This window comes from Drosophila sulfurigaster, chromosome 2L (genome assembly GCF_023558435.1).
Source record: "Drosophila sulfurigaster albostrigata strain 15112-1811.04 chromosome 2L, ASM2355843v2, whole genome shotgun sequence".
Classification (NCBI taxonomy): Eukaryota; Metazoa; Arthropoda; class Insecta; order Diptera; family Drosophilidae; genus Drosophila; species Drosophila sulfurigaster.
Window position 1 is genome coordinate 28952028 of NC_084881.1, and position 26287 is coordinate 28978314.

Below are 26287 nucleotides of genomic sequence, written 5' to 3' on the forward strand. Positions count from 1 at the left end.
CTCAGCACGCGGTCTTGAATCAAATCGAAACGAATCAAGAATTTTTTTGTTGTATTTTTTGAGGAACTGGGGCTGAAAAGCTGAAACAAAAAACGTAACTGAAAAACGAAACTGTCTCGTGCTCGTTCGCATATATGTTTAAATATTCGCGTATGCGTATTCGTGTGTGTGTGTGTGCGTAATACTACATATAAAAATAAACAAAAACTACGTCAGAAGACTACAAACAAAAGATATGAACACGCCGCTGTCGCTGTCGCCGTCGCAGTCAGCGTCGCTGCTGACGTCGCTGCCAAGGTTCGCCTAACGAACGAAAATGAAATATCAATTTTGCAATTTTGATTTGTTTTTATTATTATTATTGAACACTGTTGTTGTTGTCATCGTTTAACGGTTGCGTGTGTAAAGTGAGTGACCTTAAAGGAAAAAAAACATAACCAGAGAGAGAGAGAGAGTGCGAGAACATAGCAGGCCAGCAGCTCCTCCTCTTCTTCTCCTCTACTCTCCTCCAAGCCTCCATCCATCAGCTGTGCCTTGAGTTAGCCAGCATTCACTTTTGCGTTTGACCTGAAACTGTTTGGCTAAATTACACAATGCGTGTCTAGGCTTAAATTCAAACTAGCAAAGTTTTCATTTTTTTCTATCAACTATTTTTCAATTTTTCGAGCAAATTTTCATATTCTTTTCCAAGAACAATTTTTCATTCGCCTTTAACTTTTTGTAATGAATCAACGACGCGGAGGATTCCAATTGGATGCCACCAGCATGGGGCTAACGACATCAAAGCCGCCCATTGCCAAGACCAAAAAGCAAACAGAGCAGCAACCAACGTATCTCAGCGGAGGAGCAACTGGTGAAGCTACAAAGAATTCTCCCAAGTCGGATGGACACAGCACCGAGAACTTCAAGGCCAGCGTGGAACAGCTGCGCGGCATTTGCGGCGATGGAGCGAAAATGAATTTCGAAATGAATGAAATGTTCCTCAAGCGACTCGAGTCCATCGACACCGAAGCCGGGGGAGACTCGGAGGTAATTGAATGAAGCACTAAAAAAGGATTATTCTATATCTCCTTCTCTTTGCCAGCTTCGCTTGGTCACTCTTCAAGATTGGGTGGATCATCTGCTGCATGTGAACTATCTGCTCTTTGGCAACATGAGCGCTCTTGAAATGGACGTCTTCAAGAAGATCATGAATGCTTTTCAAGATCGTCGCGGTGAACAGCAGCAAACGCTAGATGAGAATCGACGATTGAGAAAGGACATTTGTGCCATCATCAAGCTGGTGCAGGAAGCGTATCACCACAACAAATGGAACACCAACGACATCTGCCTGGAGACCATGACCCTTAATCAGCTGTTAGGATTGCAGGAATGTCATTGTCAGCCCCTGGAAAGCGAAGCCGAGAAGGTACGTAGCTTGAGACACCTTCACTCAAGTTAATTCGTATCGCATTTATGTTTTTTATTGCTTGTGATGTTTGTTGTTGACTTTGTTTAATAAATTAGTTTAATGTTCTTTATTTTTGTGTTTGCTTCATTTCATTGCAGGTCACCAAGTGCATGCAATCCCTGGCCAACGAAGTGGCTGCCAAACACGATGAAGTGTGTCAGCTGCAGGAACAGCTCAAGGGCATGGACGAAATTGTGCAAACGGCACGACAGAAGCTAATCCTCAAGGACAAATGCATAGCTCAACTAAATCAGCGAGTAAGAGTTCCTACTTCTACTTCCCAAACCATTCAGAAAGATATTTTATTAGAAAAATAGAGAGTATCTATTCGTGGGTTCAGAAAAAGTTAATAAGTTAAAAAGTTAATTCGAGCTTCATTCGATTTAATGAAAAATGTATTCCAATATTATTAGATTGTTTATATGCGATAGAAAATTCTGTATAATCTACCAGAAAGTGAGAGTCCCTACTTCTATCACATTTCTAACACACTTTATAAACTCATTTGATTTAAAGCAAAATGTATTCCACTATTAGATTGTTTATAAGCATCTGTTTATAAGTGAGAGTACCTTACTCTTTTTTCTAAACCTTAGACATTATAAAAGATATTTCGCATACAACATTTAGAAGAATTACAAAAAGTTTAAATCAAGAGGTTTTTGATTTAAAGAAAAAATCCATTTCAATATTAGACTATTTTATAGGCATCTGTTCTTCTTGATTTAAGAAGTCTTTTTAAGAATTATTTTTATTTCATTACCTCCAAAGATAATGTCTGATTTTTTTTATAAACAATTTGTATATAGCAGTATGCTTTAAATACCATTATCTTAAAAACATATTCAGATATTTTCAATAAGAGTTTGTAAGTATTCTACAAATTTTATTATCTCAAAGATATATATCAGATATTTCCATAAAGAATGTGCAGGTATCAATTAAAAGTTTAAGATTTATTTTTTGAGAATTCCTTAAATTCTATTATCTCAATGACCTATTCGAAGATTTTTATAAAGAAATTGTAGATATTAATTCCAAGTTTCGGATTTCTTTTTAACTATTCTTATTACAAATATTTTCTTAGAGAATTTGCAGATATTAAAAGATGCTGGAGACCTAATTTTTACATTCTTTTAAAAAAGATTAAGCTATTGCCATGAGATAATGAAAAATATGGTTACAATATTGTTATTATAGCAAATTTTATATACAATTCCTTTCTAACAGAAATTTCTTTAAAACTTAAAGTTTTTATTGTCATTTAAAACATTTTTATATATTTTTAAGACAAATTTCTTTACTGAATATCAAATAAAATTAGTAATCCACTTTTTTCTTTTAGCTAATGGAATTACAAGATTGTGTGAGCAAAATGTCAATGGACACGCAAAATGTCAGTAACGAACGTTTGGCAGCCATCGATTCCTGTGCGAATTTGGACTTGGAATCATCGAGCTGCCTATTCGAGAGTCTCAACCAAAAGGATCAACAGACGAGTGAACTGCTTCGCATGCTGAACATTGAACTCACCGAGTTCATCGATTTGGTCAGCAAAAACGATCTACAAGCCATCGATCACCATCGCAAGCTGCTCTCCTGCTTCTTCGAAAGAATTGTAAGTGAAGAAATTTTATCCCTATTTAGTTTTCTTCACAATTTCTTAATTTAAATTTACAGAGCTTAGATCGCACTACAACCCAGAATAACTTGGATGCTTTACGTAGTCAGCTAAGAAACTTGGAACGGAATCTAGAAGAACTTGAAGCTCCGATTGCCGCCAACACTGAGATTATCAGCGACGAAGGCGATGCTCAGCTTGTGGATAAATTTCGTCGACATGTGCAATCGATTGTCGATGGCAAAAAACAGCTCAATGTCAGAATACAACAATTGGAAACTCAATATAGAGGTGCGTTAAATATAATTGAATATTAATGATATATCTTTTAACAGAGATTTCATTTTGTGCCTAGTTCAATTGCTGGAATTACAATTTTCCTACGAGGCAGAACGTTCGGTAAATCAGAAAAACTGTCAGGCATTAAAAGAAATTGCAGATCTCTTCTCCAAGCTGGTGAGTTTAAGAATCTTTAAATTTGTAATTACTTTAGTTATTACAGGTTTGTGCTTCTAAAAGTTTTAGTAATTATAGAAGTTACTTCCAAAACCTATTAAAATTTTAAAATATGATAATTTTACAATTGAAGAAATGTTTAACAAGTAGAAAGCTAAAGTGTGCTCGACTGTGAATACACGCTAGTCATTGTGAATAAAAGCAAAATAGTGTGGTATTTGAAATATACCAAAAAATACTAAAAATATACCAAATGTTATTTATAGTATATTGATGAAGTCTCGTATTTAAAATATGCCAAAATTTCTACTGTATAAATATACCAAATATAATATTTGGTATATTTTTGGTGTTTCATTTGATTTAAAACTATTTAAAATATAAATTTTGGAATCCTAAATAATTTTACAAAACAGTGTGGTATTTGAAATATACCAAATAAGTATATCACAAAAATACTAAAAATATACCAAAGGCTATTTATAGTACATTGACAAGGTCTCGTATTTAAAATATACCAGAATTTCTATTGTATATATATACCAAATATAGCATTTGGTATATTTTTGGTTTTTCATTTGATATGCAACTCTTTAAATTATAAATTTTGCATAGTTAATAGCCGAAAACTAATAAAATTACTAAAGTAAACAAACAAGTAAAGTAAGAATGGAATCCTAAATTAATTTAAATAAATTTCTTTCTCTGTAGCGTCGCTCTAGCTTCACCTATGAGGAACTATATGAAGATTCATCGAGCAATAATCCTTTCTGTTTGGCCATCTTGGATATGCACGAAAAGCTGACTGAAATGGAGAATAGCAAAGTGATGGAGGAACTCTGTCAGAATGTGAGTTTCAACTGCAAAGCTATCAATCAAACCATCTATCTATATATCTATTTAACTTACGATATCATAAAAAACCTTATCGCAAATTATTTTTTGATAAATTTAGCCCAGCGACAAAGGAAAAGACAACGACACCAAAACACCGATAACAACAACAACAACAACAAAAACTTCCACCACAACTTTTGACTAGATATCTTTGTCAAGCAGAAACTTAAGCATAGTTTAAGTTAGTTTAGCCCAAGTTGCCAGAGGTCGAAGCCAACTGCATTCCAAGTACTTTGAAATATGCGAGTACTAGGTCTATTTATCAGCCAGTTCCCGCCAAAATCGAGTCTAGTTCTATTACTATTTACACAAAACATTTTATATATGATGTGTACATTCAAATCTATTGCTGGTAAATATATAATATATTCCACATTCCTCTGCCACAATATATTTGCACTACACATGCAAGCTGCATGCCCCAAAGCGAAGGCTGTCATCATAGTTCTCAAAGTGTGGCACAAAGGAAAATTTGATGGGATACAAAATTGTATAGCTCAAAAATTGATATCTTCCTATTGATTTATAAAAGTATCTGAGCTGCCATAAATATGTATAATTTTAAGTCTATAAATTGTGAATAACTTGTAAAGTTAATAGATGTTTAGAACCTGCAATTTTAGCTAAATAAGTTCCTTACAAACTTGATTATAAACTTATATAATTAAGACTTATTTCAATATCAACTGATAAGAAATGAATTCATGTTGAATCGCGAACTTCATTATGATATTGAAAATAAGAATCAATTGAAAATGAAGTCGTGTTAAACCTCGAAAAATGTTTTATATATATAACTAGTTCAGAATTGAATTGAAGAATTAGATGTTTCCATAAAATATCAACGATTTTCAGACTTATTTTAAATAAGAATCAAATGAAAATTAATTCGTGTTAAGCAATGAAAAATATTTGTAAAATATTTGATACATTAGGTTATAATTAATATAATTCATTTAGACTTCTTTAAATTTCGTTTTGTTTTCGCTAATCCAGTTGGCGAATATAAAAATATTTTACAAGTAAGTTTTAATTGTAAAAATGAATGTAGAAATATTTGAAATACAAATTTATTGAAAACAAATTCATAAATTCAAGATTTTTTGACAGTTTTGAACTTGTTTCGTTGACCCTCGCGAGAAGTGCATTTGTCGAGGGTTAAAGTCATCCATCGCCATCGCTGATGTTGTTGTTATATACGCTTCAGGTTGCCGTCGACAGGTCGAGTTCCTGATTTATATACATCAATATATATATGTATATACCAATCGACAGATACACACTTATATATATATATTTATTTTGTTTTGAAAAATAAATCGCAAAGCTGTCGACGCGCACTGAATTTGTTTGTGTACATTCGACAAGTACAAATCGCGTCGCTTGGGTTCAACTGCAATTGTGCTCGAGTTGTGAACTCTAGACTCGACCTCCCACTGAAAGAGGAGGAGGAGGAGAAGAAGGAGGAGAAGGAACCACCTCAGGAACCTCGGCTGGGAGCGGAAATAGGTTTCGTGTTATTTATTTACCCACAATCGACACGCGATATGCGAAGTGGGCTGAAGATTTGGGGGAGTCAAACACAAAAAAAAAAGAAAAAAAAAGAGGAGTCGGGACTCGTCCTCGTCGACGACGTTGCTATTTATTCGTGTGAAACAAATCAAAGTCTTCGGAGCAGAAACGGAAACACAGTTGTGCCAATACTATATGAAATCGCTGAATATAATAATCAGGAACGGTGTTGCCATTGCGCTCGCAACATAAAATCAAGACATAAAACAAACAATTTACGTGCCTTAATTAGTTGCACCCACAACACAAAACCGTAGAGAACTGAGAAGGAGGAACACTTCGTCCCTCTAGAGGACGACGACTTCGTCAAGAAATTGGAACAGGCGGAACAGGCGCCCCACACGTCAAGTGTCTCGCCAAGGCGATAATATTTCCAAGGTGGCAAGCCAACGTGACGGACGCGAACTCGGCAAACTCGCTCACAAAAGGATACGCCGAGGCACTTCGTCGTGCAATTAGCCAAAAGTTTATCCTTTCAACTGAAGGCTGACAAAACAACTACAACAAAAAGTTGTGCCCAAAAATTAAATAAATAAAAAGTGCAAATTGTTTTCAAGTGGCGCCAAAGTGACTTCTTAAAGGCGTAAATCAACTCATCTACAAGCTGTTGACAGCTGCATGAAAGGAGCAACGCTAATATCCTGTCAAACTTGTGATTATTAAATTATCCCGAGTGAATGCGGTACAAAAGTGACGACGGAGAACAAAACTCAGTGAAGCTTGAATAAAAGAAAAGAGAAAATAAATTGGAGATATTGAAAGTGTTTTAAAAAGTATAAACAAAAAATTAAAGCACATTTTAATGAGCTTTTTAATCAGCTTGAACAAGGACTTTAATTGAAAATTGCAAACGATTAAATTATAACCCCACAGAAAAGAATTTAAATCAAAAATTAAAGCTAATTTAATCAGCGCATTTTACTCAGCTTAACAAAAGCTCATTTAATCAACTTTAGTCAAAAAGATTTAACTGACATCTTACGGAAAAGAGAATAAACATGTAAAGCTTATTTAATCATCGCTTTTTAATGAGCTTTTAAAACGTTCCTTTAATCAACTTGATACAGCGATTTAATTTAAAAAAAAAAAACAAGAATTAACAATTAAATCATCTATAGAATGATCTAAAAAGTAACGCAAAGTTAATCAGCGCGTTTTACTTAGCTTGAAAAAGCTCATTTAATCAACTTAAAGCGAAGATTTGATTGCAGTCACACGGAAAAGAATTTAAATCAACTATAGCTTATGAAATCAGAGGATTTTACTGAGCTTTTCAAAAGCTTCTTCAATAAACTTGAATCAGAGCTTTAATCGAAAACTCTACCAAAGATTTGATTGTAAAATTAAATAAATAAAGTGAAGAATTGTCAACGTAAAATATATAAAATCTTTTGCATATGCTTTAAATCGAAGCTTAAATCTTAAAATTCTGCGATAACTCAAAACCCGGAATTTAATCTAATAGCCAAAACTTTATGAACTTGCAAATCAAAGTTTATCAAAAGTATTATTCGTTCATTATTGATTTTCAGCCCGGAAATTCCACGCTGGCTATGATAATAGACCTTTAAGAGATGTTTTAAGAGCACGCAGCCACGCTTTAGTTGCTTTACACCGCAACTTCAAGACAGTTAAACGATATAATTTCATGCCCAAGTCGACAAAATCGTGTCAAAACAGTGAGAATCGAAAGGCAACGTCGAAATATAATAATAATAATAATAATAATAATACATATCTATAAAACTATTGAAACCAGACTAACAACAACACCAATCTATACTGTGAAACCTGAAACTTTTGCCACCTTTCGGGTGGCTTTGCGATTTGCTTTTCATTCTCGTGACAAAGTTTTAATAGCGATATTATTGAAATGAAATGAAATGAAATATGGTAATGAAGGCAAAATACGCGGTAGTTATAAATATTTTGAGCCAGCGATGCAATTCGATATCGACACGAAAGCCCCCGCAAAGCAAAAATCATTTGACACCACAAACAATCCAAGTCCAATAATAATCACGAAAGTAAACAAACAAAATATCATCATATATTCTGACAGCTACAGACAGCTGAGTTGTGTCTGGGTTCGGTCTGATATCGCTCAATTGACATCGAGGCTAGACACAACACAAAATAACAGTGACAACAACAACTACAACAGATTGACATGGTAAGCATGAAGAGCCTTCATTCAAATTGATGTGTCCTGAATTTTTGTGTTATTCCTCATCAAGACTAACATCAGCGAGGATTGTCCGCATCGCCAGCAGTTGGAGCACTCGCTGCTCCAGTGTCAGACACAATCCGAGATGCTTCAGGCGACGCGAGACAATTATCTGAGCATCATTGTCGAGTTCCAGCGGGATCTCGAGGAGCTCACGGAACAAGTGCAGCAGCAACAGCAACAACACCTGCAACAACTACAACAGAATGAGGAATCCGAACAAAGACTCTTAGAGTCGCCACTCACTGCCACATCGGAGCTGGAATTACAAGTATTCATTTTTGAAAACATCTATAAGGAATTTTTGTTTGTTGTTGCAAGAAACAAGAAATTAGAATTATAATTTGGAGATTCTTTCCATTCAGTGTAAAGTTTGTCATCTTCTTAAGAGATTTCAAGTTCAAGAAAATTTTTAAATGTAGTAAAAAGATACATTAGATTATTCATTATTTCTTGAGTATTATTTTCATTGAATTATTTTCCCATAAAAGATTATATTATTAATATGAAGTATACAATTCCTTATTGCAGTAGAGCCAAAACCTTCAAGCTTAAAAACAATTTGAGGACCTTTTATAGCAAATATATTCTTTTATTTGAAATGTCTGTAGTATTAGGTTTAGAAATACCAAAAATGATTTAAAATAGTACTAACTAAAAATGAAAGCAAATTTAATTAATGAGCTTTTCAAAAGTTCCATTAATCAACTTAAACCAGTGCTTTAATCGAAAACTACGCAACGTTATTCGTAGAACGAGAATTTCTATCATTAACTTGAATTATATTTCGGATTATATCCTTCTTAATCTATGTTATATGTTTTCATTTTTAATTATATCTAAGCTTTTATATTATATCCTTTCCTAAACTTGTTTTCTTGCCTTCACAGAATGAACGCTTGATAGGTCAAATCCACAGTCTAAAATGCGCCCTCGAGGATCGGGAAGGTCAAATCACGCAGCTGCGCAGTGTGATGGAAGGTTATGTTGATGCCACAGAAACAAATCGCCTCAAAGACGAAATCTACTCGCTCAAACAGAGAAATAGTAAGTACCAGAAACTATATTTCCGGAATTTTATCTTGAAACCTAATAAGTTTCTCTATTACAGCTGAGCAGGCGCAAAAAATAAGTGAAATAGCAGCATTATTAAAGCAACAAGAGGAGGAACGTCATAAGCTGTGTAGCAACTATGAGCATCTGCTCAATGCAAAGGATGATCAGAGCAAGGAGCTGAGACGAGCGAAAAAGGACGCTCAAAACCTGCTGGATCGACTCAGTGATGTAGAAAGAACCCAAGAGGATCTCAAAACGGAGGTGAGTAACGCTTTAAATTCTAACTAGAGAATACTTGTTAATTATTTTCAAATTTTAGCGTAAACTGCTGCGTGAGGAGATCGTTGGACTGAAGGAGAAGGAAGCGAGAAGCACAGGACGTGAGCGAGCGATGACCGATCAGCTGAGATCCCGTCAACAGGAGCTGGAAAAGTCCCGTACGCTGCTCCGAGATATGCACATTCATCTGAAGCAGGAGGAGCGACAGCACAAGGACACCGTGGATCGTTTGTGCCATGCCAACGAGGAGATATCACTGCAAATGCAGGCGATGTCCTGTGAGTGCAAACAGATGCAGCAAAAGCTGAAGTACGTATGCGGTACGATAGCTCTCGATATTGCAGATTCCTGAAAGATTTGTATAACTTCTTGGCCAACTTGCAGAAAGCAGACGCTCATCGCTGAGCAGCAGCAACTGATCATAGACACGTTCCGCAAGTGGAAGGATGCTCAGAAAAGATCGGATGAGGCAATGCGCATGTGCATTCGGGGTGCCGAGGAACACGTCAACAGGTTGCTGGAGGAGAATCTACGCCTCAGCGAGGAGTACAAGTTGCTTTTTGGCGACTATGCGGTGATCGAAGCGGAGATGCGACGCGTCAAGAGGGCGGTCAACATGAGGCTGCCCTCGGGTGGCGCACTCTCCGATGTTGTTGTCAGGGGGCAGAAGGTGCAAGAGGAAGTGAGTCATCATTCAACAATTCCCTCAACTCCAACACCAATTCCAACTATCAACTATCATTCATCAGCGGCCCCCTCATCCTCCCACCACGTACTTCCCGTCTACGACTCCAACTCCAATTCCTTGACGTAAAGTTTATCTAACCGCCTGCTAATTGAATTTACAACTCAACCCGCAGATGGCAAATCGTTTGATCCTCATGCGCACCACCTCGAAGCGGCTCACCGAACAGGTTCGAATGATTCAAACGCCTCCATCGCCGTCTCCACACTCTCTACCAGCGAATCCGAGTCCCATCCAGCAGTTGCAGGAGTTGACATTGTCCACAAATGCTTGTATACAATAATAATTTATACATTCATACATTTACACTAAGTATATAGCACAAAACTTTACAAGTAATACAACATTCTCTCATCCCCTGTCCATTTCCTATTGTAATTTCTACTTGTTCTCTCTCCTAAATACACATTCGGCCAATCATTGTAAATTGAAAGTTGTAAACTGTAGCGAATAAAATTAATTATATGTGCTTTGTCGAAATGGTATCAGTAATTTGAATTTTAAGACGGGGAAGTACACGTGACATTTGATTATCAGTGTTGTTAATTTACACCCTCTAACGGATAGCGTATTCATAGAGACATATGACAGCAATGAATTATTCCGCTCTGAACAAAACTTAACCGGCATTTAAAAATAATATAATGCGCAATCACGTTCCATTTCATCTTCTGATAAAGTACAACTGCAATTAGATAACATACTATTTTATTTACTTAGCTACTCTCGTTTTCCAACACTACTACATCTCTTCTCTCCCTGGCAGCTATCTTGCTTTCGATCCTTCACTTCTTGCTCTCGTCTTGCAGCAACTTTTCTTGCTCAGCAATTGCAAGCAGTGCCAATTTAATAAGTGTTCGCTTCTTTACGCTCTCATCTCGCACCACGTCCGCCTGTTTTGTTAATATTTTAATGCGCACATCACTAAACTTTATGGCCTCATCCATGCTCATTTCCAGATACACTTCCTTGCCCACATTCACGAGTATTTTGTCCATTTGCTTGACGCGCGCTTGCATAAAAATATTGCTGCCAATGTTGACCTGTGTCTTGTAGCCATCGGGCATGTGCTCGTCAAAGGTTTGTAGTGTGTTCTTCAGCTGCACATATTCCATAATGTCCTCGTTGTACCGATTGAGACATATCTCCAGCTGTTTGAGATCCTCCTTAAGCCGGTCATTGATGAATTCCTCAATTTTGGCCACGGACGCTGGGCTTTTGGCGCCCGCTTTGGCTTGCGGTTGCATTTTGTTAGAGGTGATAATGCATCGACGGCAATATTGAAGTTTTAGCGGCCAAGTAATATTATATATTCATTTATTATTGAATAAAATTATATTCTTTTAAATGAATTCAGACTAGCTTCTTAAAAAAGAAGCTTTCTTATTACAGCTGTTTTGTTTAACTCCTGCGATGGAATGTGACCAAGGCACAACTACTAAAATAATGTCGAGGAAATATATTAAAATGCGAACTCACCGGTAACCACCATGAAAGTTGGTCTCACTCTGCTGTACTGTGGGTTCGCACGCAACAGCTGTTTAGCCAAGACATGAACCGCAGCTGTGGGCCCTTGCTGTGTTTTGAAATGCAGTGCATGGTCACACTGTTCGTGCGACTGTTGCATGCTTGATTTGAATATTTATTTCTAATTGCGCAAATGGCCCGCAGCAGCTGTCTGAGCCTGGTGCTTATGGTTAATCCGAATCTTGGCTGATTTATGAGACCCTAGTGGCCACTTTGAAATTCCGTTTCGCATTTTTATGTAATCAACTCGCTGTGATCTCTTCTCTCGTGTTGATAGCTGTCGACGTCTCGTGGCTTCGCGACGGGGCAAAAAAAGTCAATTGTTTGTGCACGCAATGCCAAAATGTAATAATAATTTCACATTGCCATTTTTTGTTTGTTTTGGTCGTTTTTGTTGTTGTTGTTGTTGTTGTTGCTTTGCTTTGTCTCAGCATTTGCAACAATGTTGCGCGCAAATCAAAAATTAAATAAAGAAAGAGCCGCCGGGCGTCGCAACACTTTTCATTAGCATATTTAATGCTTATTTAACCTTTGTGAACCTCCCCCGAAATATTTCCTGATTTTACAGTAGGCGTTGACTGTTTGAAACTCCGTCGACAGCAGCTTGTATGCTTCCATATCTCAGTCAGTTTTGTTTTTTTCCACACTTTGGCCTGTTTAAGTGAGTTTTATTTTTCTACAACTTTTTTTTTTTATACATTTTTCCCATTTTATATTTTTTAAATTCTTTTCTAATTTTTTGTTCAGCAGCACTTTACAATGAATTCAAATTCCATAAGAAAACTTTTGCTGTTGCCCTTGAAACGCATTTCGTGTCCCGATGGCTTGCAACAGGTGCGTCATCATGCACCTATTGTGGGACCTCCCCGATTTCGCCTGTCGATGGGCCAGAAAGCTCTCTACGGCTGGGGATCGCTGCTCTTCATGATGATAATACCGATGTGGTCGCTTTACTCGATGCCTCGCTGGTCCGCTCTGCACAACAATCTGCCCTGGGACGAAGATGAACCCCCCAAAGAGGAGGAACCCAAGGAGCAGTGATAGATTTCCGCAATATACTTTTCTACATTCCAAGACATACATACATTCATTCATACATACATGTTGCCCTACAATTCGTACAGTAATTTAAAACGGTTTTAAACGGTGACTTCGCCAAGATCTTTTCAAACTGGGGTTCAAGCAACCACGCCTCCTTGTTATTTGTTTACTGGATTACACGGATGTTATTATTATTGAAACACATGTACTTCAAACTGGTCATAGACTGATCTGTGCCGAATGATGATGCTTCTTGCTCTTACACAAACACATACTCATTGTACACACTCAATTAATAGGTTGGAGTTAAAATATTCAAAATGGAATTAAATAAGCGCATGTCAATTAAATATAAATAAAACGCACGTAAAAAAAATAGAAGAATTCTTATTTCATTAGCGATGATTAGAAGAACTATAACTAAAATGTTACGTATACGTAACGTAGAATGATTGGTTGATGACTATAATATCTGTACGAGGGAAATCTTAAAAAGTAAGCAATTAAAGTCTGAGAAAAACGTATCTAACGACTACTCATGAATTTTTACGAATGCTTTGAGAATCCTAATTCAATTTAAATTAAAATACTAGTGATTCATTCAGCAAAATAATATATATGATATAAGCAAATTTTAGTTGAAATAAATCTTGGGAAGTTATTTGCTAATTTTGTTTAAATTAAATAAATTATAATAAATATTAAATACAATGCTGCTAATCCATTTAGCTGAAATTTATTGCATAGGAACCCACCTAAAATATTACTCATACGTTATAGAAAATAAAAATGTATAAGATCAAGCCGAAGAATATATAAATCAAGAAATTTTTTAATATAAACTTGAATGATAAACAAGACACATTGCGATTAAACGCAAAACAATGCGGTATCAAAATTAAAATATACTAAATTAATATACCACAAAAATACTAAACAAAATCTAAATGATATATTTGGTATATTGATATATTACCACATATAATATAGATAACAAAATATACCAGATGTTATATTTGGTATATTGATATAGTACAACATTCAAAATATATTATAGAGAGCGATATATTCCAGATTGTGGGTCAAAGCATAATATACTATACTTGTAGAATATACCAGATTGTCAGCCAAAGATACTAAGACCCATAGAAAGTAGGCCCATACAAAGGAATTTCTTAATACTTGTGATCAAAAATATACTATATAATTTATAGGTTCGAAGATGCCTCCTTCTGTCTGTTATATACATTTCATGGAGGCCCTATTAAAATGGTAAGTGAATTCTCTTTTCTACTTAATACTGCTTATGTTCAGCAAAGAATATTTAATGTAATAAAGTCGCTTAATAGTGAAATGTGTTAAATTTCCAAGCTAAGTAATAACAGCCATTATTGGCAATGCTTTATGAAGAAGGTTGAAATTGTAACCATTCAGCTTTTAGCCAGCTTGCTAAACACTCTTAAGGAGTCATTGGCTTTTGAGCTGAGCTGGCTTAAAGCGACGAAGCCAGAGACGAGGCCAAAAACGAAGCCACAGCTAGCATTTTCCTTGTCATTTTCCATGTCGCCTGCCACAAATCAAAACCGAAAATCCCCCCAAAAACAGCACCAACAACAACAGCAACAACAACAACACGATGAAGAAGAAGAAAAGCAGTAAGAGCGACGACAACAAGGCCCGAAAAAAGCAAAGTGCCAACTTTCATTAAAAGTATTTTTCGCTCATTGCAAATGCAAGTTGCATTCAATTGTGTTTGCGTTTAATTTTGTTCGTTGTTTTTCTTATTTTTTTTTTTTTTTTTTTTTGGGTTTGTTAGCCTTAGAGTCGCAGTTGGAGTTGAAGTTGCAGCTTGGTCCGTCTTTGACCAAGTCCAACGAGTCGCGAGTTGTGTTGTGTCTTGTCGAATCCTCATGATCTACAACAACGTGACCTTCTTTGCCTTCTTGGCACACGTATTTGAAAAAGTAAAAAGTGTCTGGCAAAGGAAAGTGAATTTCTTTTAAGCAAATCAACTTGCCACACTTGCCCTGCCCCTGCCCCTGCCCCTCTGTCTGATGCTGCAACGTTTGCCACCTTAGCTAGACGCAGATTTTTCGGTGAAATTTCATGCGCCATTAAACTGGTTCTGTCAAGTCCCCGCGATCTCCAAAGCCCGATCCTGCTCCTACTTCTTGTGGCAGCGTGTGAATGAGGCATGCAACAGCAACAGCAAACAGCAACAGCAACTGCAAGTACATGCCATAAACATGCTTAATTTTCATTCGCTCGCTGCCACTTTTTCTCGGCAGGAAGCCGCCTCGTCTCGTGGGCGGCTCTCCCGCCTCTTTTCCTCTCAGATCTTGCAACACTCAGATCTCGAGTGTGCTGTGCTCTGCACTTGTTGCCGCACGTTGCGTCAGTTTAGTGTGTCAGAAGCAAGAAGCAAGAAGAAAGTTGCTCCAGCTGCCTGCCTCTTCCTCTGCCTCTGCCTCACAATTGATGATGATCCGGTTTATATTATAGTACGAGTAGAGTTCGGTTTTTTTCTCTCTCTGTTTGGGGACAGGTTCGTTGTATTCCTTTGGAGCATTTTACTTTCTGCGACGGCTGCTCAAATTGTTGTCCACTTTCGGTCGCAATTAATTATGCGATGCCTGCACTGAAAATGAAAGTGCGCCGCTCTGCCACAATTTCCAAACTTCAAACTCCAATCTCCCAATTCCAGCTACAGATTCTCCCGCTGCGTGTGGTCTTCTCTTTCTCTTTCTCCCTCTCCCTCCCTCTTTCTCTCTGCTATATGGCAACCTGTCTGTCCACTTGCTGTTCTTGAAAGTGAGAACATTGTCGCAGTGTCTTCATTATCATCATCAAACGACAAAGCCGTCCTCCATCCTCCATTCTCATCCTCATCCACATTCTCATTCCCATCGTCATCATCTTCGGGAGGCGTCTCATAAAGACTTTGCTTTATGATATGAGACTCTCTGCTCTTCCTGTTCCCTATCCTGGTGGCTTGCCCACCTTGGCGATTGCTTAGTTTATGACTGGATTTCGCTGGTAACCGCAGCGTTTTGTGCCCCTTCTCGCTGATTTGTTGCCCCATTCAAAAGGTTCTGCGGTTAGCGAATGACAAACTCAAAGGTTTAGCGACTTGTGAATACCCCGCAAAATAAATCAGAGGATTTTAAATATAACCTGCAGTATTCTTAGAAAAATTCTTGGGAATTCCTTCCCATAAAATTTTAAGTTCAATCAGAATTTTTCGGACTTCAATCAGATTTCTTGGGAGTTCCTTCCATTACAGTATCAAGTTCAATCGGAATTCTTGCAAAATTCATTCCACTAAATATCAAGTTCAATCAGAATTATATCTTGCAGTATTACAAGAATAAGGTATAATATTAAAGAGAAGCTGATTTACCCATCTTGATTTAAATGCAGCTTGCTATTATTATCACATTGTATGAAGTAAATGCAAATCTGTAAAAAGAAAATAAGGCGTTGAAGAACTTTAGCCAAGTTAAGTGGACAAGAAGCTCAATAATCGTATACATCCTTAAAAGCCTATTAAAGGGATTAATTAAAGAGCAAAATTCAAGAAAAGGAATATGATATCATAGGCGTATTTTAAAGTTTAAAAATATTGAAGCATTGAGTTTTTAAGACGCAAATTCTAAATCAAAAGGTATAAAGAAAACCAATTTTTAAACTACATAAAAAAGTATTCCTAATGCACTTCAAAAGTCTAGGGAAAATATGGTACACTGAACAAACAAAGTTCTAGAATCAAAGATGATCTAAGAACTACGAATTTTGGCTCTAAAAAGTGCGTCAAGAACATGAACATCTTGATTCAAAAGCATTTGATATAAGATAATGAATCCATGAATTTCCAACTACAATTCAAATCATAAAATCGAGCTTCAAAAGCATTTGATATAAGTTAATAAATCCTTGAATTTCCAACTATAAACTCGATCTTCAAAAACCCTAAAATTGTTTAGTTATTAATCATGCATAAACAATAATTGATCTCTCACTGTTTAAATGATTTTCCTATCAGAACTTCAACTCGAAAAGCTGTGCAAAATGATCTCAAGAACAACAACTGCTGTTGGTTTGGCATGGAAATGGGCTAAGTTTTTGGGTCGACAATAAAATGGGAGTGTTGAGCCCTGAAGACAGTGAATAGCACTTAAATGTTTCGTTCTTAATCTGCCACAATAATGGAGCGGACTTCGTTTAACAACAACTTCAACATCAACTCACAAGTTAAAGAGTTGAATTGTGAACTTCCGTCGAGGTTGATTTATCTGTCCCTGGGCTACTGAGAATGCTGCGCCATTTGTTCGCATTAAGCTCAATTCGGTTGTTTGGCAATAAAAATTAAGCGACATCGACTCAAAGTAAATAACAAATAATAAAAAAACGAGAAAAAAAACGAGAAAAATCTCCCACACACGCCCACGAAACAATTCCGATTCCGTTTCGGTTTAGGTTTTTTTTGGGAGGGAGGGAGACGAAGAAACGATCGTGTCAGCGGCACATTTGATCTGAAAATTGGGTAGCTGAAAATAAAAACTGAAAACTGGGAAATGGGGAAGGAAACAATGCTTCGTTTCGATATGAGATCGAAGAGACTGAACTGAAAGCTTAATAAGATTTGTAACCCCGTTGAGTTGAATTTGCCTCCGAGTTGGCTTTGCTTGGCTTCATAATCGTTTAGGACGAGTCTCTGTCGAGTTGAAGTCTCTGAGGCAATTGCTGGAGAGTGGCACAATATCCAGACACAAATTATATTAATGGTCTTTTGTGTTGTGTTGTGCTCTGCTCCACTGGCTGGCATTTTGTCTCTGCACGAATCACGTTTTAGAAATTGCATTGCACATAGTAACTCCCTAACTGCCTCGTCTCCTCCTCATTCCCTCCTCTTAACTGCATTCCTCCTGCTATTCTGTGTTATCCCTTCACCCAGCATCGCATGATCCAAGAGAGTGAACTAAACTAAACTCAACTCAACTGAAGTGAAGTGAAGTCACTTTACTGTGACTGACTTGTCTTATTTTTGCGCAAGTTCTCAAAACAGTTTTTCGTATTTTGGTAACTTAAGTGGCACTTACTTTTAATATGTTGCCATTGCCCTCCGCCCAAAATGGGTCTGAAAACGACGAAAACTACAAAAAAAAACTCTTCTGTGGCCATGTCTATTTCTTAGATATACAAATCGCTGCCGAGTTACCTGAAATAATTACATGCACACAAATTAGAGCGCTGTGTCATGGAGCCAGGAATGATTCTGCATTCGCATACCCTAACAGCAAGGGTATCTACGACTAGAGAATGTGTTTGAAACAGATATATAGTACATAAGAGTATTATTTTATCGAAATAATGAATACAATTCCTTATTGCAAGGAGCTGAGCTAGAGCGACAAAGGTGTTTAGATTTTAGAAAACATGGTCTAACTTCAGAAAGAAGAAAGATTATAAAATTTATTCCATAAACGAATTATTTTTAAGTGTTTAGTGCAAAAGAATTAAAGATTTTCCAATTTTGATTAAACCCAAACTATTCTGTAAGCGAATAGTGCAAAGGAATGAAAGAATTTTAAATAAAAAGGGTTCAAAATGTGAACCCGAATTATTTTGTAATCGATAAATGAATGTAAGATTTTTAGATCTCCACCTGAACTATTTTGGAAGCTATAAATGCAAAAGAATGAACGATTTTCCAATAAAATGTCTTCATTAAAAATCTGAAGTCTGAACAAAAGAATCTAAATAAAATGTTTTTATTACAAATCTGATCCCAAATTACTTTGTAAGCCATAAGTGCAAAAGAATGAAAGATATTCCAATTTTCATTAAACCCGAATTATTTTGTAAGCGGTAAAAGCAAAAGAAAGATAATATTTTAAAATGTCTTCATTAAAAATATGAATCCGATGCGATAAGTGCAAAAGAATGGAAGATTTTTAAATAAAATAAAATCTTAAACCGATTTTTAAAGCCATATTTTCTATTTCTATTTTTATTATTTCTAGTTGAAGAGGATACGAAGTGCACTATAAAAAGAATTTGCAGATCTATTATTTGAATAAAAGTTGAAGCTCAGCGATTTTGCTGATTACGTTCTGCTTTCACTGGTCATGGCAAATCAAATCGAAAGAGATCGTCAGTGCGAAATAGAAGAGACTTTTGTAGCAAGTTGGAGCATGGAGAATATTCCTCCATATCTATGTCTATGTCAAGTGCTTGTCGTTGTTTTCGTCTCCGTCTCTCTGTCTCCGTCTCTGTCTCTGTCACGTGCACTTGAGCACGCCTCGTCTTTGTTGTTGCTGTCTTCGTCTTCGTGTTGAGCTCGGAATGACACGATACGTTTAAGCCGCTAAAAAATGATACCAAGCAAATACAATGTGCGTATTGTAAAATGCTGTTTCCGTAATGAAAATAGAAAATATCAAATAGTGCGACATTGCTTCTTCCTCTTCTTCTTCTCATACATTATTTTGGCATTTTTCTAGGTTAGCTGCTCTGGAATTTGGGTTCAATGTGCGCCAATTGGGACTGAGATGGAGACTGAGACTGAGACTTAATCATGGGTGGTCTAAATTCTGCGACAACTGTACAACGAAACTGGAACTGGAGTAAGCGGCGATTTACCTTATCATTCTCATTACTATTTCTATTACCCTTAAGCATAATTATGCCTAGGTAAATTAGCTGAATTAGATTGCATAATTAAGAATGAACTTTAGTTTCTCATGAAGGGGAAAAAATATTCTCACAATCAAAATAATCATACAATAATAAAGACAGGAAAAAATTGATTACAACGAACGAAGAACGAACACGTACGATAATCATAACTTCGCTTACCCTTTTTCACACTCGCTCGCTCCATCTCACACACACACGCTCTCTCTTTCGCTCTCCTTTGCGCGCAGCCATTTAAAGTGTCGGTGAGAGATCTTTCAACAAATCTCAAACGCTTAATTGCATCACGTTTTTAGACCAAGTTGGGCACACAGAATTATTACACAATTGTATTTGCGTGCGCATGTGTGTGTGTGTGTGTGTGTGCGCGCAGACGCTGAACGAAGATTTTTCAAGACGCAACGGGCAGCAGGCAAAAGAAGTTGAAAACGAAATAGTGCACATTAAAGGCTGCAATGATTTCCACACGTGAGCAGCAGCGTGTGCACCGTTGCATTGCTTTTAAACACACCAAACACTTATCTTCACAACACAAAAAAAAAAACAAAACGAAACAATTTTTACACACACGCGCCATTTTGCAGCAGCCTTGCGAAAACTAAGCTAGCGTTCGATAATCTAAGCGAGGTATCAATGCGGTTTATCGATAACGCTGTTAAGTTAACAGCAGGGAACTTTTAATTGCATTTCCCAATTGGAACATTTGGCATTTGGCTGATTGCGGCCACAAGACACAAGTTTTGTGCAACAAGTGTCAAAAGCAGCGAAGCGTTGCATCCTCCAAGAGTTGCATAGCTGTAACTCTTGGCTAAATTTGGTCATCGGCTTGGCTTGACACAGAAAGACGGCTAAAAAGAGATTTGCCAACTTTAAATTGGAGCTCATTTGTTGTAGAATAAAACAAAATGTTTGCATTTCGTTGCAGACCAAAAACGGATGCGCATTTCCGCTGCGTCGTCGTTGCATGACAACAACAACAATAACAATAACAACAGCAGCGATAGAAAACAACAACAACAACATCCACATCCACACAGCCATGGCTGACCACGCCTCCAATTGACCGAAGGGGGCAACACAACAACAGCGCGACAAAAGTAATTGACCAAAAATGCAACGCTTCGCTGAACAGTAGAATAACAGCAGAGCTCCAGAACGCTGTTAATAGGGGGAGTCAGACTCACCTACAGAGTAGAGTAGAGCTTAATTCTAATTGGGTCACACTGGTCAGTGTAAAATATGAATGAGTTTCTGACTCGACATCCAATTGGACATATGCTCGTTATGTGTAGGGCATTCATCATATGAAACCACATACAATCGCATGTTTTGGCTCATTTATTTGTTTGTGCATATTTCTGTGACTTGCGAGTGCAATGATTCATCCAAGTTCCACTTACAGTTAGTTATGGCCAGCAAAGAACAAAGGCGTCTATGCTGTAGGTTGAAGTTCGTTGCCGCTGACGGCTGTTGAACTCGCCACCAACTCGCACTTGCTGGCATTGTTGGCTACCAAATAAAAAAAACATAACAGAGATATAAGAAAATAATAAAAAGACCATTCGCAATGCAATATCGATGTTCATTAAGCAATTCATTAGCGATTGGCGCAACTGTGACGTCACTGCTGCCAGCTGCAGCAGTTCAGTGTGCACCTAGTTGAGGACACACTTTTTATGGCCTGCTTGATGTCTGATTACGTGGGCAGGCACACATTGGCAGATCGGAGGCTCAACTGACGAACAGTGTTGCTCTAATTCTTGATGGCAAAAATTAGCTAGAATTTAAATCAATGTTTTTCAAACACACATATTTTGTTCTTAATTAATTAATATGTAATAATTATAAAGTTTTTTAATAGAAAATGCGTAAATAACATTGCAACTGGCATACCAAGAAATGTCCACAGAAACAGTTAAAGTTAGTGGTTAAATCTAGCCAAAATATCGCCAAAAGAGGCAGCACTCACAACTGGCAACTTCTGCAGTTGTTGCCAATTAATAAATAAGAAACTGCGTATGGGTGAAATTTTATTAAGACGCTCGTTAAAAGTTGCGCAGTCTGTTGATGCTGTAATAATATTGTATGCAAATCTTTCAGCTACTGCAGCAAAACAACACTCAATATTAAGTTACAATTTACGACTCATATATCATAATTTGGTCAGCAGCAGCAGGCGGGTGTACTTACGGCTTATTAAATCGTTAAAACTGCACACTGTTCGATCTGGCCGACTGATAAGGCTGAAAACCTTGGGACATGGCATTTAAAAAACTTTATGCAATTGCCGTGGAATTCACATTCCCCACATAGAATGTGTTTTATGTGCGGCTCATAACTCAGCGGAGAGCATTTCCGCCAAAAACTCTGTTAGCCATCATTGTCTAATGTTGACCAAGTTTATGACCCCGCGCGTTCAAGAAGTAATTCCAATAACAGAGCGCAATTCAACACGACTTGACCTTAACATAATTGCCTCAAATTGCACCTAAGGTAGGCATGTGAAATCTGCGTTTATGTTGCCAACTTTTTATTTTGGCCAGAAGCTTCATATACGCTTATCAGAGACTCGCAGCAGCAAACACAACGAAAAAACCGGAATCAAAACAAAAAAAACGCAATGAGAGCGAGAGAGCACAAGTATGAGAGCAAGCAAACAGCTGAGTTTTCATTAAATGTTAAAGCGCTCTCGCGCACTGTTAGCTAAGAGACCGCGAGAGTGCCACTGTTAAGCTAACAGCAGTTGGTGCAGCATTAAATTTGAAAAATGTCAATAAAGCAAATACAATATAATCACTAATTTGTATGCGGTAAATAAATAAACAATTACACTGATTTGTTTATTACTGCGAAAGCTATTAATGCAGCTTACTTTAAAAGCTTTTAGTTGTTAAAGTTTAGCGGCACTTTAACAGCGCCGACAACAGAGTTACGTTAAGTTGGCTGGCGTTGTGCTCAGCGTTGACATGCTGCTGTTGAGTTTGCAGCTGTTATTCTGCGTTTAACTTTCATGACGATCGGACGTGCGTGCGCGACGTTCTTTGAAAAAATAAAAGACGAAAGAAAATTAAATCGTAACTGAAAAATTATTAGCCGCGATTGATAAAGTGTGCAAGTTATCTAAAAGCGCGAGTGCATTTAACATTTTGACGTCACGGCGAGCAGTGCGAACAAAATAAAACAAAACCAACAAATTTAATTTGATTTGTGTTCTCTAATCAAAGCTTGCGCGTGATTTTGTTTAGCAGTCCGTTTTTAACTAACACACACACGCAGTAGGGCAAAGAGTGAACGAAGTGCGCCCGCCAATTGCCCCCTGCGTCCCCCTCGCTTAAGTCGACAAGCAAAGTGTTGTGAAAATGCAAACGGCAAAGGCGCCTAATGGAGGATAGAAGTAAAAGAAGACGTAGAAGAAGAAGCGCGAGCCAATAGCAAACATAACGGCAAAAGCGGCAGCGACAAGTGCATAAAACGTGACGACCGAAAAAAGCGAGAGATAGAGAGAGAAAGAAAAAAAGCAGTGCAAATAAAAATTTAGTTGCTTCGTTTTTGTGTTATCTGTGTGTCAAAAATAAAAAGAAAAAAGTTTTTTTGTGCTACATGTTTTGTGTTTAACGTTAGAATATTATGATGATGAGCGACCTCTAAATGTGTGTGTGTGTGAAAAATCGTATAAACGACTACAACAACAAAAACAACATACATACATAAAAAGTGACCGTAGTAACAATCAACAACAAATAACATAATTTAAAATTTCAAGTTGAAGAGTAAAACAGATTTTTTTTATATGTTGAGACGCACAGCTGCAGTTTTTTGGTTTGTTGCCTAAACACAACACCAACAACAACAAAACACTTGGACAACAACAAGAAGAACATCAGCAGACTGCAAACTGCAAATAACATATTTAATACCAGAGACAATGACGGAACTCCAATTGGACAACAGCTTGACACGGGACGCTGACGTTGGCGCCGATGTCGCAGTTGACGCCATGGCAACAGCAGCAACAACAACAACTTCGACTGCGACTGCGACAGCGACAACAACAACGCCCAAGGCCACGGTCAAGCGTCGTCAGTTTGTGGAGGGCGAAACCGAGGAGGGATTTCTGTCCACCTCACCGGACAGCGCCAATGGCGATGCACACGCACACAGCCACAGCCACCCTCACACACACCAACACCCACACACACATGGAGCCGAGCTGCAGCCGAACTGCAACAGCGACACGAACCCGAACAATGTCATCATCGTCGGCGACGCTCGTCAGCTGTTGCTTCAGGCCTTCTATCAATGCTCCTGTGCCGACGAATGCGTCAAGCTGGACAACATACTCGATTCGTTCAAAGCTCCGCTCTCCGAAGATCAAGCCTGGGCTCTCGTCTATCAGTTCACCACACTCTACCACAAGGTTGCTGTCCAGGCTCATCATTGTTCCAGCGAGGATTACGACGCACAGCTGCCCACGCAATTCGAGCTTCATTTGCATCGCGATGGCAGCGTCCACTTCTCTGGTAAGGAGCGTCAACAGCAGCAGCAGCAACAGGAGCAGCAACCTCAACAGAATCAACAACAACAACAGCTGCAGAAGGAGTCGCTGCAGCAACAGCAGGAGCGAAAGCTCAATGACAGCGCCAGCAGCAGCGGCGACAGCAGCGTCGTCATTAATCGTGGTGAGTACTCTTTTAACTACATACAATGTAAGCAGCATAGTAAGTAGTAGCTTACACTGTGACTTAAAGGATTTGAACAAATGAAATGTTCTTGGGAAATGCAAAGTTAAAAATATAATTTGATAGAAAAAAGGGTTATTGTCTTCTCTTTAATAATAATTTAATATAAAATGCAGTTTTTGATGGAAAAGCTACATTATTAGTGATCCTTTAAATTTAAATTTGTGGATTTTATCAGAAAAATTAGGCTAGTTTCACATTTTCTTTGAAATGTATCAAAAAATTGCTCTAGTTTCATTTTTTCTTAGAATAAATTGGTTGCTCACATTTGTATCTGAATATTATACCACATTTCTTTGGAATTCTCTAATATTATGCTAAACTCATGGCAGAATCTTCAACTTTAATTAGTGGTTTGCATTTCAGCAAAAGAAACTTGTTTCTTGAATTTTTGCTTAAATCATTTGAATTATGACAAGTAACAGAGGGTTAAAAACCCATAGATGCCAAAAAGAACGTAGAAAAAAACAAAAACCAAAAATCACATAAGAATTACTTGCATAAATAACTATTTCGTAAAAAAAAACAATGCGGAATTACAAGTGTAAAAAGGAGTTTTTAGTTCATGCGATTTGCAGGTTTTTTTTTTGGTTTGCTTGTTTGTGGAAAAAGTGTTGGAGGTCAGAAGCTAGAAGAATTACCGTAGCGCCATAGAGAGCAAGGGGTACAATTATGTGCTATGCTTGGACTATGAAAATTGAGCTGGTTAGCGTGTTTGGCCAGCTAGATTTGTTGGCTCGTCAGTCAGCTGGTTGTTGGGCCGGAAAACCGGTTGAGTTTGGTTTTTTGGTTATTGTGTTTTGTTGGGGAAGAGGGTCTCGAGTGGTTTTTCGGCAAACGCTTTCATTTTCACTTAATAAGCGACAGTTAACTTCTTTCTTTCTTGGACATTCGCCTGATGTGCGTTTCCGTGTGCCAAGTGAAGTCAAGACATCCAATCCATCTTGGCATTGGCATCGCTATAGCTATAACTACAGTCTTCGCTGTCGTCGTCCACTTTCCCAAAACAAACAACCCACACAAGACTAGACAAGAAGACAAGAAGACGAAGTCAAGTCAAGCCAACAACTGCGATGACCTACGCTTTAAGTTATGCACAGAGTCAGCTTTGATTGAGGTTTTTCTCTCGCTCTCTGATTGCGTGTCTGTCTGTCTGTCCGTCCGTCTGTCTGTCTCCGCCTTGGGAAAGTGTAAACGGTGACTCCCATGGCGAAGGCCCATCATTGCATACCGCAGATCGTATACCGAATACCGTATAACGCATCCACTTGGCTATCAACTCTATTTTTCACTTTCTTTCAGTCTCTCGTTGCGTTTTTTGTAATTGATGAGGGTCGCTTCGTAGACACAGAAGAGATCTTAAGATCTTTTCCATTTTCTTCTTTATTCTTTATTCTTTATGTGAAGAACGTGTCTCTGGGGATTCTGTTTCTGTTAATTGCTTAATCATTGGCTGAAACTGTCAAAATATACAGGTTGCTGTAATCTATGGGCTTTTAGATAAGCTCTGCTAATTGAAAAGAGGTCTTAGCATCATCTTACGATTCCCAATCTTGACATTCTCACGCTGGGCGTGGTCTTCTCACGGGTGGCATCAACGCATCTTCGTTGCCTCTTTAGGAACATTTATGTGCTGCATTCTGTTCTGCATTCAAATGAAACTCCACTCTTCACTCTTGACTCTGTATATGGCCAAAATGTGCGAGGCCAGTTTATAGCAGAGCAGCAGAAGGGCTAATTAGCTGCTCGCTATTAACTTGGTCTCTTGCTTTGGGCTCCCCAAAAGAGGAAGTTGAATCAACATCGGACTTAATATGGGGAATTAATTTTAGTTGTAATAATGTTGTAATTGCTGGGGTTATATCAATGTTTCCGCTTGACGAGCAGAGAATCTCGAAGGTCTCTCAGACGGCGTGGAATTTACAGAGATTGTTTTCTATTGAACTTGGGAGTTAACAGGAAATGATTCGAAATATTGATT

At 37.7% G+C, this 26287-nt stretch overlaps 4 protein-coding genes across 12 annotated transcripts in view; 3 read left to right on the top strand and 1 right to left on the bottom strand.

Moving 5' to 3' along the window:
* The first annotated feature begins 459 nt into the window (after positions 1 to 459).
* LOC133839928 (putative leucine-rich repeat-containing protein DDB_G0290503) lies at positions 460 to 10783 on the top strand. 4 transcript variants are annotated; one of them, XM_062271588.1, is made up of 12 exons: positions 492 to 1029; positions 1085 to 1408; positions 1549 to 1707; positions 2796 to 3068; positions 3131 to 3362; positions 3427 to 3527; positions 4239 to 4376; positions 9114 to 9270; positions 9335 to 9540; positions 9599 to 9867; positions 9943 to 10240; positions 10308 to 10438. In XM_062271588.1, exons 1-12 carry the CDS (start codon positions 724 to 726, stop codon positions 10365 to 10367), a joined length of 2523 nt encoding a protein of 840 aa, XP_062127572.1. In that variant the 5' UTR covers positions 492 to 723; the 3' UTR covers positions 10368 to 10438. The 4 variants fall into 4 exon arrangements, with proteins under 4 accessions (XP_062127586.1, XP_062127572.1, XP_062127580.1 ...); XM_062271581.1 differs by having other exon boundaries at positions 512 to 1029; positions 10419 to 10783; XM_062271596.1 differs by lacking the exon at positions 10308 to 10438 and having other exon boundaries at positions 497 to 1029; positions 9599 to 9878; positions 9943 to 10116.
* A 211-nt stretch (positions 10784 to 10994) lies between these two features.
* On the bottom strand, positions 10995 to 11729 carry LOC133850363 (uncharacterized). The gene has a single exon (XM_062286432.1). The coding sequence runs from the start codon at positions 11548 to 11550 to the stop codon at positions 11089 to 11091; it is 462 nt and encodes a 153-aa protein (XP_062142416.1). The 5' UTR covers positions 11551 to 11729; the 3' UTR covers positions 10995 to 11088.
* A 629-nt stretch (positions 11730 to 12358) lies between these two features.
* LOC133850227 (uncharacterized) lies at positions 12359 to 13255 on the top strand. Of its 2 annotated transcripts, none has more exons than XM_062286265.1 (2): positions 12359 to 12491; positions 12581 to 13255. In XM_062286265.1, the coding sequence occupies exon 2, from the start codon at positions 12590 to 12592 to the stop codon at positions 12869 to 12871; it is 282 nt and encodes a 93-aa protein (XP_062142249.1). In that variant the 5' UTR covers positions 12359 to 12491; positions 12581 to 12589; the 3' UTR covers positions 12872 to 13255. The 2 variants fall into 2 exon arrangements, with proteins under 2 accessions (XP_062142249.1, XP_062142250.1); XM_062286266.1 differs by having other exon boundaries at positions 12477 to 12491; positions 12578 to 13255.
* Positions 13256 to 22567: 9312 nt separating this feature from the next.
* The window catches only part of LOC133835162 (protein spire), a 59192-nt gene continuing 55472 nt past the window's right edge, over positions 22568 to 26287 (top strand). Inside the window, exon 1 of one of the 5 annotated variants that reach the window (XM_062265064.1) lies at positions 22568 to 24246. In XM_062265064.1, the coding sequence (XP_062121048.1) occupies positions 23493 to 24246 (754 nt within the window). In that variant the 5' untranslated portion in view covers positions 22568 to 23492. The remainder of the gene's footprint in view (positions 24247 to 26287) is intronic. The other 4 variants (XM_062265065.1, XM_062265068.1, XM_062265069.1 and 1 more) reach the window with 4 other exon arrangements.

What these genes read in the sequence shown, in the direction of transcription:
- LOC133839928 (XM_062271581.1), top strand. Translation starts at nt 724, where the DNA reads ATGAATCAACGACGCGGAGGATTCCAATTGGATGCCACCAGCATGGGG. An exon ending in TAGCTCAACTAAATCAGCGA is followed by an intron (nt 1,708 to 2,795) that starts GTAAGAGTTCCT and finishes TTTTTCTTTTAG; the next exon opens with CTAATGGAATTACAAGATTG. An exon ending in AAGAGGATCTCAAAACGGAG is followed by an intron (nt 9,541 to 9,598) that starts GTGAGTAACGCT and finishes TTCAAATTTTAG; the next exon opens with CGTAAACTGCTGCGTGAGGA.
- LOC133850227 (XM_062286265.1), top strand. Translation starts at nt 12,590, where the DNA reads ATGAATTCAAATTCCATAAGAAAACTTTTGCTGTTGCCCTTGAAACGC.
- LOC133850363 (XM_062286432.1), bottom strand. Translation starts at nt 11,550, where the DNA reads ATGCAACCGCAAGCCAAAGCGGGCGCCAAAAGCCCAGCGTCCGTGGCC.